Raw genomic sequence first — 13,298 nt, forward strand, 5'->3', positions numbered from 1 at the left:
CAATGTGATGTTTGAGGATATAGTCGTAGAAATAGTTTAATTTGCTGTTAAAAGTACTGCTTATGACCAATTGGGCCGGTTCAGCAGGATGCTTGAGGGCCAATAAAAACTGGTCTGAGGGCTGTGTTTGGCCCCTGGGCCATAGTTTGGACACCCCTGACTGATGTCAGTCAGGGGTGAAGATAATAAAAAGATAATTCAGAAGATAATAAAAACATAATTCAGTTTCACCATTTGAACTGAAAGAAACAGGATGTAAAATTTGCTTTAATGTCATTTACCATTCCAGTAGCAAAAAGCATATTGCATACATTAATATTTCCTCAATGAATGTACTGAGAGTGGTAAAAAACTTTAAACTTGCAGTGTACATGTAGTCCTGTACTAATTTCTATCATAAAAAGAATTCAACTGAAATATTTCACAGTCAAAATCGCTTTGCCATGTTTATCTGATTGAATTGTTAGCAGCTTTACTTGCATTCATGATAGTTTTTAAGATTCTGGGCATTCCTCAGATCCCTATGGATTCACCAAGTTAATGTGGCCTATTTATTTGTGTCATTGTCCCCTTGAGTATTGCCTCTTCAGGGTATGTGGAGTCCAGGATCTCCCTTGAGGATGATCACCTACAGTTAGCACTCTCCATACACACAATCCCTATTCAGAGCTGGAAGCGCTAACATGCTACTAATTGCTTTTGAATAATACCACTTGTATATGGAAATGCATATTGAGCGGCAACACAATTGTCATGTGAATTTTATAAAAGGGCAAATTTTCACTGACAAGCAAAATGTCACAGATTAGCCCTTCATACATAATAGAACATATGGGCTTTTGAATAACAACACATCTGCTATGCTTTGTGTGGAAAATGAGTATCGCAAAACAAACTGGAACTAAGCCGACTTGTAAATCAAACAGTTTCGGGAATAATTTTTTTTATGGGGGAAACCAATTTACTGGGAATCATCAGACATATGTTTGTTGTGAGCATGGAGCCTAGCAGGACCCCCAGGAAGGCACTGAAGTTCTCAACGTGTTTGCATTTGCACCTCGTCAGATTTTGCCTTCTTTGTGTTGCAGATGACACCTCCCTCCCACAAACAAGCTGCTGCATGATTTTTCCCCCTTCCTTCCTTCTTTTTTTTTTTTTTTTTTTTTTTTCTTTTTGGATCTCCTCAAACACGTCCATTTGCATTTTAAACATGTCAGAGAAAATGGCTGCCATCTTGTGTGCTGTCAGGGCTTGGCAGACAGGAGCGCGGTGGCTGTTGATGTGACACAGACAAACAGGGAATGGTGCGCTGGTACTGGGAGCAGAGAGCGCGAGGGCGGCTAGAGGAGTCACTCATTGTGGGGAAGATTATATGTTCGGGACCACTGCCAGGAGCACTCTGACAGTAGCTCATTTCAAATTATATTCAAGCAATATCTGGGAGTATAATGGGAGAATGGTAAAACAGACATGTTAACTATAGTAGCATTTTCTATTGTTACAGCAGCGTGCGTGTGTGTGTGTATTGCATGCACACAGAAATCAGTTGTTTGAGTTTGCATGTATATGAATAGTACTGATATGTAAATTATGTTGCATTAACACACTCTTTTATGTAAACTACTTTCCTTTGCCTGGGAAAAAAATAAATAAAATAAAAACAATAAAAAAAAAAAAAAAAAAGCATATTTGAATCCGTGTTAGCTGATTAACCCCCCCCCCCCTCCATAAATAAATAAATAAATAAATAAAAAAAAATAAAATAAAAAAATTATAGGGATGAAGTATTGGTTATCAGCAATATCAGCAGATTTCCCCAGACAATGGGCCAATATATGTCCAATATTTGGCACCAATATTTTTTTCTGCTCTGACCTAGTCTCCATGTGCCCTGTTTGTCCTAAATACATAAGAATGGGAAACTGAAGCAACTTTTCACACTAACATATTCACCAATGGCAAAACCAGTTAATCGACGCTAGATAGGAAGTGAAGTGCCCAATGACACAAAGGCAATATTTAGTTATTGTAAACAGACTTAACCCTATAGAGGAGGATGCCATCGTCGCCGAAAGTTGCAGACTTTTCATTACCATAACTCCGCAAACAATTGTGCTCTCATGTAAATTCAAACGGTGTCTCAAAGCAGAGGTGCGGGACTTTTAAAATATTTTACTGTCATTAAGGTAATCTGCCTCCGTTGTCCCTCGAAAATGACAAATAAGTGCGCAGGTGCCGCAAGGATTTTCCCAGTCACTTATTCAATGCGTTAAAGAAAAAAATACGGATTGATATGTACAAAAGAGGTAGTTGTGTGAAAAAATACAGTACATTCTGATACTTCCTTTAACATGATTTTTATGGCTAAAAAAAGAATAAGAGTCTAGGCGAGCTGTACTGGTCTATAGTGCGCTCAGTCCAGCAATTTACCTACTGTTTTGGTCATGAAATAATTGTACAAATTGTATGTTGTACCTTGCATTATGATGGTTTCAACTTGTATTTGTTCCATCTCTTCAAAGAAAAAAACAAAACTGCAGCTTGACTTTTTATTCACCCTAACACATTGTACGCTAACGGCTAATTCTCCTCTTTAACTTAATAATACGGACGGCTAACCATCCCCTTTTGTTGTGGCTCCCCTGTATCTCCTCTGCCGATGCGAGTAAATTGGCAGAGCGTCTGTACCAGAGCTGCCAGGCCTGTGTGCTTAATGAATAGCTGAGCGTGTTTGCCAGTCTCTGCGCCGAAGATCCACTGCCGCGCCGCGCTAAGCCTCCTTGATTTGTCTTGTTACTCCGGGGTTAAACATTTTATTACTCCAGTCTTTTGCCTCACAGCTGACTTCATTACGCTATTCCTGGGCCGATCTCTTGTTTACCTTTCGCTTTAAGGGACACCTGGCTAGTGGAAATCTATTTGAATCATGTGGAGTTTTATCAGAGGTTGATTATGGAGCGGGGGTACTTGGGGTGAAAGAAACAGCACAAATAGGACAAAAGCTGTTGAAGTTTTGAATGTAACAGGGCTGAATCAAATCGGATGTTATTGTTCTCGTGTTGTTAGTAATAGTATCTTTGCGGGGTTGTTGTTTTGTTCCTTCAAGTCTGTGTTATGTGTGTGATATTTCTGTGATTTTGGATTGTGGCCGGTGTGTAAGGATGGACCGGACTTTGTTACATATGTCTTCATAGTTTTCTGTTGTTTCTGCTGTTATTTTATTTACCATCATGGCAGGTATCCAGTATATGCAACTTTCAAATTTCAATTTTTGCAAGGTAATTTCAAAGTCATCTAATCATGCGAGAAAAAAAAAAAAAAAAAAAGAAACCTCATGCAACAAGACTTAAACATGGCTTGACATTTATTTCTATTTGTTGGTATCGAATTTTAAGGCCAAACATCCAATCATAAAGAGTAGTACTTTAAAATACGCTCCGGGATTTACTAGGTAGTTACAGTGGTAGGTGGCAGATACTTGCCTGGTAATTATGGTGGTAGTTACTGGGGTACTTGTGGTGATACTTAGGCTGGTAATTATACTGATACTTACCGGCACTTCACGTACATTCTTTAATATTCAATTCAATTCATCTTTATTTCGGACTCGTGGTCCATTCAAAAAACAGACAGACAGTAACAATACAAAACAATAAACATCTATGTTTTAAAAAGACAACCATACCAGTGTCTCCACATTCTGGATTGGTAGCGAATTGCACTGCATCTTATGCTTGTGAGTGACAGTAGAATTTCATTTTCTGACTTGTTCAGTCTGCAGATAAACCTGTACATTAAAGTTCTCAGTACAGCTTGCAATGTATTCACACGTGCGGTGACAAACAATTCAGTCGCACTGGTCCATCGTGGCCTCCTCAAGAGCACCCGCAACGCGTCATTATAAGCCACCTGCAGCCTCTGTAGACTGGCTTTTTTGTACTGAGTCCAGAGGTGGGCAGTGTATAGTGGTGTGCAATATGATTTAAATAACATTAACTTTACATCATCAGAGCATTGTGTATTAACTCTATTTTTTAACTCAAATAACACCACCACTTTACCATTTCACTATACCACTTCATAGATACCATTGTAATTAACACTAGAAGTAACCATTCACTTAATATGACATTTTAGTGTAAGTGCCAGTACCAATAATAGTGTATCACTTCTTGTACCACTATAAGCACTGCTTTAAGTACCACAAAATACCACTATTAGTTACAGTGGTCCCTCGCTATATCACAATTCACCCTTCCTGATCTCGATGTTTTGCGGATTTCTCCCATGTAATTCTACACGTTTTTTTAACAGTGTATGAACGCACATTGTGTTCTGCGTCCGGACCGGCCAAGGGACTGCACTCCACCGTCAATCAATCTCCTCCGTGCCTGGTCTCCCGCACAGCACAGAATACGTTCAACCCACCAAATTTACATAAATGTTCGATCGACAACTGTGAAATACGCATAAGTCTCTATTAATTAATTAAACAAGAGAGAAATGTGAGAAAATGTTAATGCCTGTCTGAGAAAAGTGTATAAAGTGTGTGGTGAGGGGGTTTTACAGCCTTAATATATATATATATATATATATATATATATATATATATATATATATATATATATATATATATATATATATATATAATAAAGTTATTTTGCGGATTTCGTCTATTGCCGGTTATTTTTTAGAATGTAACGAGGGACCACTGTATACAGTATGTATCAGTAAGTATCAGTAAAGTACCTGCCAAAGTACTGTTAATTATCAGTATGTATAATTACCAACCAAAATACCACCACAAGTACCACAGTGACTACCACGGTAACTACCATTGTAAAAACCACCATAATTACTCATCAAGTATCTCCTAACTACCACCGTAAGTACTTAGCAAGTCCCGGAAGGTTGATATGGGACTACTTTTGTGAGAAGTCTCTTTCTTTGTGTTTGCGAATGCCAATAAAGGTAATTGGGGTCATGGCTGAAAAAGGTTAAGAACCACAACTATATTAACCTCCTGAGACCCGAGTTCTTGCATGACATGCTTTATTAATTTCTCTTTGTTATTTTGGGCTGATTGGGACCAGATAAGTATAAATACAAATAATTATCTTTTTACATTATGTAGTTTCTGAGAAAAAAATATGTAAATGAAATGTCCTCATATGTGGACATTTTAATTATTTTGATAAAACATTTGAATAATGATTTGCAAAAACTATTAAGACCCTGAACACAGCAACATTTGTCCTGAATGTAAAAACAAAAGGAGAAACAACAATTGTGCCTCTTGGAACAATGTGTCTCGTGTGAAGAGCTGCTGACAGGAGCAGGAAGAAAAATTAAAAAAAATAAAATAAAATAAAATGTTCTAAACTGTTAAATGAATATATATAATATATTTACATTGTTGCTGTTCTTGTTGCTGTTATTCTTCTTCTAAAAATTTGCATTGTGGCCCAGACAACCTAAAATGTGTTGTTCACATATGAGGACGCCAGGTCTCAGGAGGCTAATAGTAAAAACCCAAGATATCCGAACAGCTAATCCACCAAAAAAACATTTTTGCAGTTACTTGTATGTTATGCTATTAAAATTCCTCAACCAAATCCATTATTGTATAAGTATGTGAATACATTCTAATATTAATTCAGACTCTCAATGCATTCTGTACTTTCCCAGGAACTCATTCAAACAACCCCTTGCCGAGTCAGCACTGTCGTTTACAGCATATCTGAGATCGTAAACCTAGGCAAGTCGTTTAAAAATGTACCCCCATCACCGCCGCCACTGTAACCAAAACGTTATATCACTGATTTTCTCCAACAATCATGAATACCTCCAAACAGCACCAAAAACATCCTGCCAATTATCTCCTTACCATTAGCTTTAGCAGATTAATTGCCTGGCTACTCATCGCGCTAATACAAAGTCGACATCTGGTGTCCCCGCTTGAGTTCACACACCATTGTACACTGTGACTGCTGCAGCTCGCGAACATCACAGCCGCTCAGCCTACCATCCCTGACAGCTGGCATTTGTCAAACATGTTCCTTCAACTTAGCCTTTTTGTCCCCCCACGCTCCATATTCTTTAACGGGGCCAGCCACTGCATTTTGGAAAAAAAAAAAAAAAACGCGCTATGTTTTTCCATCCTTACCTGCCAGTCTATGACAAGTACCTGGCACCCACACGTTCCCTTTTTAAACAGCCTCGCAAGGTGACAACAACCTTTCTTTGTCATGTACGACTGCTTGTTCTTGACAGCTAAATGTCTTCTGAAACAGTGGTGCGGATGGAAATCAGGGAGCTTGTCAGTGAGAGGAGGGAGGAGAGAAAGTAGGCACTAGGAGGAATAGTGGTGCGATAGTATTGTTTGTGACAGGGGAAGTGGGAGAGAGTAAAGTGGTACCTTGTTGCATTAAGGAACCCACTCCGAACCAGAAGCTGTTGAGCAGGGTGAAGTTGTTCTCCACCACATCAGATCCAGGATTACAGGGATGAGCGTCGTACCACTCGTAAGGGCTGAAGCTGAGGAGACAAGACAGGAAACGCGCGAGGTGTTAGCATCGGAAACAATAATGAAACTGAAAGTAACAGTTAGCATTGTAGAATAGTTATATATACTGTACATGCATGCAAAATGGAGGCTACATTAAAAAATATATATTCACCTTTCCAAACAATCCCAACCACACTTACAAATGGTTATTTTGATATTTTGAGAAAGGAAGGGCAATATTTTAGTACTCAATAATCTCTTTTTTTTTTCTTTTGTTTTTTTTTACTTAAATAATTGCAATACATTTAGCATATCTTTAAAATAACGCTCACTTTATAAAACTATTTTTGCCAATCTGCTGCTAACTAATTTCTCCCATGGCAAACAATAAAGGAGAATCTTAACCCTATAGTGGCGGATGCTATTGTCGCCGATAGAGCGTGGTTGCGGACTTCCCATTACCGTAACTCCTCAACCAATTGTGCTCTCATGTTTATTCAAACGCTGTCTCAAAGCAGAGGCATGGGGCTGTTTAAATATGTTACTGTCATTACGGTAATCTGCCTCTGTTGTCCGTTGAAGATGACGAATGAGAGCGCAGGTAGAAGTAGTTGTGTGGAAAAAATGCAGTAAATTCTAATACTTCCTTTAATATGATTTTTATGGCTAAAAAAAAAAAAAAAAAAGAATAAAAGTCTAGACGAGCTATACTGGTCTATTGTGTGCTCAGTCGTTAAAGAGTTAACTATTCGATGAGTTAAAAAAGTATGATATACAAAATGAGAATTGACAATAACTGTGCAGCTGCAGTAAAGAGGAGCCACCAGAAGACAAAACCATGATGACTCTTCTTTATCAAGCTGTTTTATTATCCTGTTTGGTGTCATGGCTTGGCAATTTTTCTACCAAAAACACATATCTTATTTCCCAGGCTGTTAAAGGGTCATGTAAAGTAATTGGAGACCCCTGAGCCTCAGTCCCAGTACTCAAGGCAGCTTCAGTTCATTTTAAATGCGTCTCATCCTTTACTCAATGACTTTCAGCTCCTCCCATGTGACCAAATGTACCTGGTCCCAAGGTGTAAAACTGTCAAAACATTTTATTCCAGCAGCTGTTTGCTTGCTAACTTATGTATTGAAGCCAAGTGCAGCTGCGAACTAATTCTAAAATAAATAAAATTACCTGAACCTGAAAATGATGATAGCGAGAGCCTGTCCAGTCAGTTCAAAATATACACAATTCAAATTAATCAGATTGCGATGCCGAACACACATACACATCACCCAAACTAATATAGTCATTCAAGAAAACTATTTGTCATGCACTTTGCCCGCTGTCGGTGTCAGAGTGCTGATTTAAAAGCCCTGATTCACAGCTAATGTCTAAAAAGGTTGTGCTGCCAGTGAAGGCCCATCTCCACAGACTCGCACTAAAATGGCTGCTAAACACACTATTAACCGTCACTGCCAAGAGGGCTCCTACACATCAGCAGATGACTTGGCACTGCGACCCAACATAAAGCAAAAGTGCCATGTTTGCATTTACAAAGATTATATTGAATTTTCACTTATTTGAACTCCGCTTCACTCTCTGCCACCACCTAAATTACACGCAGAGCCCTGTCACTTCTGCAATGTTATTTTTAATATGTTTATCGACTATAAGCCTTCGTGCATAACCCTGTGCACTGCAAAACAAAGTAATGCTATCAGAAGTTTGAAATCAGAAAAGGTTTAGGAAACAAAAGTGTATTGAAGTACAGAGTTGGCCTCCTGCACTTTTGGATTATGCAGTGTTTGAAGCTATTGTTGGATGTCTAAAATAATCTGTTTTGTGCTGTCACTGTTCAGCTGGTATACACGTTTTGGCTTTAATTCACTTATTCACTGGAGAAAAAAACAAAACATCTTTATAACAATGTTTAGTCAGATGTCACATTTTAATTCAATATTACCACAAATGTTTTGAAGGTCAGTCCGTTTGCAATGTCGGTGAATTATTTCCTGTGAAAAATAGTCTAGTAGTGTCTGGTAGTTTATTATGATGAGAAATGGAGAAGTATAAAGATTAAGTTATTCAAACGAGGCCTCCTGGTGCAGTATCTAAGATCTGATGTGATACATTCTTACAGTATTTATCGTGCAGTCAGTTTTAGGTTAGAAAAAAGATGTCGATGTGATGATTTTAAAGAAGATATATTGTGGTTTTGGGGTATTTCCGATGTGACAAAGTGGCCCTTTTCCCGTTAATATAACCTTAATTGTCTTTATATTCACACATTTGTTCATTTCCTAAAATTTTTCCATATGCAACTAAATACTAAACATAACTATCCTGGGTTTGTGTTGTTTAGTATTTTAGTTATTCTACCTTTAATTTAAACACCACACGTACACCTGCTACTTTAAAGAGATTTTATTTGGTTACATTTAGTTAATTCAGTTTAACACATGCATCTATTCTTACCTGAATCTCCACACAGTCCAGACAAAGAGGGGGCGTGTCCTATGTCGGCCATTTTAAAAGGCTTGGGCGTGGTCATGGGCTGGACCATGTGGAGGGGAGAACTGCGTTAAGTTCCTTTTTTTTTGTTTCAATGTCTTTATGTATTTTGTTTCAATGTTTAAGTGTTTATGGTTTATTTTTTAACACTTTTGAGTTAAAGGGACTTAGGCCCTCAAAGGTTGATGGGGAGATTCTACTAAAATATACCTACACCACCTGTAAAGTAGATGGTATACACCTGGGGGAGGTGCTTCCTGCTTAGGAAGGAACCATTCCTGCTTTCAAGGGAACATCAGTGTAGCCAGGTACACTTGGTTTCTTAAGTTCTGCTGCGTTTGCTTAAGTTGAGCACAGTTAATTTTTGTTTTACCACAGAGATTCAGAATAAATTTTGGGTAACTGGGAACTTTACAGCAACTGCCTCCTGCTTTTCTGCATCTGCCTCCTGCTTTTCTGCATCTGCCTCCTGCTTTTGACCACACTGGCCAGCTTCCCCACGTACTACTAAACTCTTATATGTGAGTATAATTTTACATTGTGTTCACTGTAAACTGCAATATTGATCTAAACCAATAATAGTATTAATAATAGAACCATAGAAATCCATCCATTGACTTCCTGTTCAAAACAACAGACCTGAGAGCCCCCACCTCTCACAGTGGCATTTAACCCTAGCAAGCACAAAGTTTTCATTAATTTGTTTTTATCATTTAAAGTGGCTACGAGACATTTCTGAACCCTACATGTAAGATCTGAAGTCCGATTGTTATTATTATTATTTTTTTTTAATAATCCCAAGTATGTACAGAGCAGTGAGTGGAGGTAGGGGGTATTTTCAGAGCACTCAAACAGATTACTCAAACATACATGAAACAATCAAAATACAACTTTGAAGCTAATAATGAAGGAACACCATTCCAACAGTTTTACATAGTATATCCCATTTAAACCCCTTTTAAATATCTGAAATTTTGACAAAGACCAAAGGACCATTGTCACCCCGGCGTAGACTGCTAAGGATTTGGTTGCCATTCTTCACTTACAGTTTTCTAACCCCTCTCAAACAGACTCTGTACAGTAGTTAATTACAGCCTCTTCAGAAATCCTCTCCTCGCTGCTGACATTACATCTGTGTCCAACATTCGGAATGACCCCTTTTTCCCAGCAGATTTCAGCATTGACTCCTCTCACATGGATGCACTTTTGGAAACACCTCTTCCGCTATCCAAGCTGGCATCCCAAAAAAAAAAAAACAAAAAAAAAAACTGACGGGACAATTTAAGATGATTTTTGCACTTGTGTAAAACCACTCCACGATTTGTTTGCTCGCCCTAAAACGCACAGAGATAGAGAAGTGCAGCTGTTTGCTCTCAAGATCCTGAACTCCTTTTAGCGGCTGTTTTCTCCCACTTCCTGGAGCACCACTTTGCATGGCAAGCAGCAGGAAACACTGACAATCACCGCAAAAGCATATTCAAGCCATTCACATCCACCAAAAACCCCGTGCAACACTCCTCCAACCAAACAGATCATCGCCATTCACAATTATCATGACACTTTTTAGCATGATTTCTTTTTTATATAAATGGTGCTAATCTTCTATAAATAGCATACTCTTTTGACATGGCAAATCAGGTGTGCATTTCTTCGCTTTTGAATATAGTAAATACATTTTTGTAACTGAACAGCAAATGCATCACTGCAAATATTTCTACTATGTCAACTACGTCTACAGAGTGAACCTCTTTCTACTGACATGTCCACTACTACTGCTATTGCTGCTACTACTACTACCACTTTAGTCTTATTTTTTTTACACAGGTACTGCTACTATTACTATGACACTTTTAATATTACAACGTCTAATGTCTAGACTGTATAAAGAAGTGGACTTAGGGAGTGTGACGTCACTCATAGCGTTCAGTTTTTCAGTAGAGAGTGAATTGGTGCCAGATTCGACATAGCCGGAAGTGCACCTGTTTGGAACATACTGGCTAGCAGATTAGCTCTGTCCATTTATATGTACAGTCTAGGCTACTGCGACCATCACTTATTATAACTTTTTATTTCTACTGGTAACCATTAATAATTTTACTCACAACACCTCACTTAGATTATACCCAGTCCATCTGCTTTTCCTGTGTCAGACCGGTTTTGTTGCGACGTGATTCTCATTTGCTGTTGCAGGCATTGGCTTTGAAGCTGCATGTGCAACACCACGTATTTAAGATAAGAACCATAAAGTAACATGGAAAAAGGACTACAAGTAGGTGGGCTAAGCTAGCCGTTTCAAAACTATGTTCCTTACTTATGGTTCAAAATCAGATAAAGGGCCTTAAAGTCTTCAGAAAACCCCACACAGGTGATAAATTGAATGAAATTGCACCCTACATTTGACATTCCGAGATAACAGTTTTTCTTTTTGTATTCCTCCTCCTAACCGCTTGCAATCCCATGCCGACATAACTGCCTTGATCACTACCCAGCGACTAACGCCGTATGCTACAATGGCTAGCGCACTCCGTTCACAGCCTGCAATGATAACAGAGTAAATTACTGTGTCTATTGAAGGGACCACATGGAGGCAAATATAATGGCACCAAAGGACAGAGCATGCATCTTACCGGGCAATGACAAACAGGACACAGCTAACGCCAAAGTATGCTAGCAGGATGTAGACCCAGATATCGGGCGTCATGGGGTTGAGGAAGGAGAAGAAGCCGCTGTTGGTGGAGTTAGGTTTGCGGTACAGGATGCTGATGCCCATGTTCAGGAAAGGTTTGGAAAAGTCGATGACCTTTTCACGCATGTAGGTGATGGTGAGGGGAGCTACGGCCAAGTCTGCTCTCTGCAATAGACAAGAGACAAAATAGCAATTTCGTTAGTACCATACATGCTTTACTACATAATTTTCAGTAACACGTTATAATAACTACACTTTGTTCAAAACCATGAATCAGGAGCATGTTTTAATTTGAACTTTTAGCTCCATCCACTTAACCTTTTCCAGTACTTGGATATTGCACCATGACAAAGACACAACTGCCAGGCTGATTCAGTAACTACTTAAAGGTCCTATATTACAGAATTCAGGATTCTTGTAAGTTTACAGCCATGTTAGAATCCAAAACATACAACATAGATTTGTGTTTAGTTTCATTCACACGTTTATTGTTACTCTAGTTACTTTATTGTTAGAATTAGGAGTTAGAGTAAGGGTATGAATTAAATCTTCAAGCTTCGTTAAGGCTAATTAAGGTGTAGTTTTCATAAAATGTTACCTAATTCTCTGTGTATGACATGCTTTTACTGCTGCGTTGGCTGATGCACGACTTGATGCTTGTATAATTCCTTCCAACTACTTGTCAGAACTATTGCCACCATTGGCCAAATTCAAAAAAGCAATCAAAATGACAAGCTTTATATTATGCTAAGTTGACTAGAGAGCATGTCCCTAACGAAATATGTCTACTAATAGCTAGCAGGTATTGTTTTTAGCCTTCATTAAACTGCAAAATCCCTCTCCACACGTTCTTGTGTTATAGGTGCAGAAATAAGTGCATTACATAGATGCTGAAAAAAAAAAAAAAAAAAGTGAAAACCATGGCTGAGGTGTGGCACTGGTAAAAATATATCTGTTCATGTTTTGTATAGACATATCCAATACCTACTCTATGAAATAACCTCGCCCTCGCCGTATCAGTTCACGCTCCCTCTGTATCTATAACTGTTCTCTTCTTCCACTCTAGAGACAGGCTGATATATTGCAGTAACTTTCTCTTAAAAATTATAGTGTCCCATTGGAAAATTCATTTCTGTCAATCTGACGTTGTGTATTGGTAAAAAATAGACACCTTTTCCCCATGTCGGGAGAACTCGAATGTGCTCCCATCCAAAAATCCATTATCTAGTGCCTCTGGAATGACTTACAACATAGTCTGGAGTATTGCTATGAGAACAGGACAGATAACCTGCAGCTTGGTGTTATTTTACATTATATGCTTATGTGCGTGTATTCAGAAGGTTAGTGGTTATATTGGTGACCTGGTCTACTTGTGGCACAATGGCTTGGATTCCTATCTTCTTCAAAGCAGACTGTAGGCTGTTCTACCTGTCCAGAGGTGAGAGCGTAAAGACCTGGACCAAGCGGGGAACTGTGCAACAGACTCATGGATTAAGTTTGATTTTTAGGAATTGTTCTTGATATCGTAGTTTCAGACATTGTCAAAATGAATCAAGCAATGTATAAATTCTACCTGGAAGACTTCTTATCTCACTCCTACCA

At 38.5% G+C, this 13,298-nt stretch overlaps 1 protein-coding gene across 1 annotated transcript in view; it reads right to left on the reverse strand.

Moving 5' to 3' along the window:
- Positions 1–13,298, reverse strand: part of grik3 (glutamate ionotropic receptor kainate type subunit 3) — a 73,417-nt gene that overhangs the window by 13,610 nt on the left and 46,509 nt on the right. The window contains exons 11-12 of the mRNA XM_055228071.1: positions 11,638–11,861; positions 6,419–6,537 (exon numbers count right to left, since the gene is read on the reverse strand). Coding sequence (XP_055084046.1) covers positions 6,419–6,537; positions 11,638–11,861 — 343 coding nt within the window. The remainder of the gene's footprint in view (positions 1–6,418; positions 6,538–11,637; positions 11,862–13,298) is intronic.

Source organism: Periophthalmus magnuspinnatus, chromosome 16 (genome assembly GCF_009829125.3).
Source record: "Periophthalmus magnuspinnatus isolate fPerMag1 chromosome 16, fPerMag1.2.pri, whole genome shotgun sequence".
Lineage (NCBI taxonomy): Eukaryota > Metazoa > Chordata > Actinopteri > Gobiiformes > Gobiidae > Periophthalmus > Periophthalmus magnuspinnatus.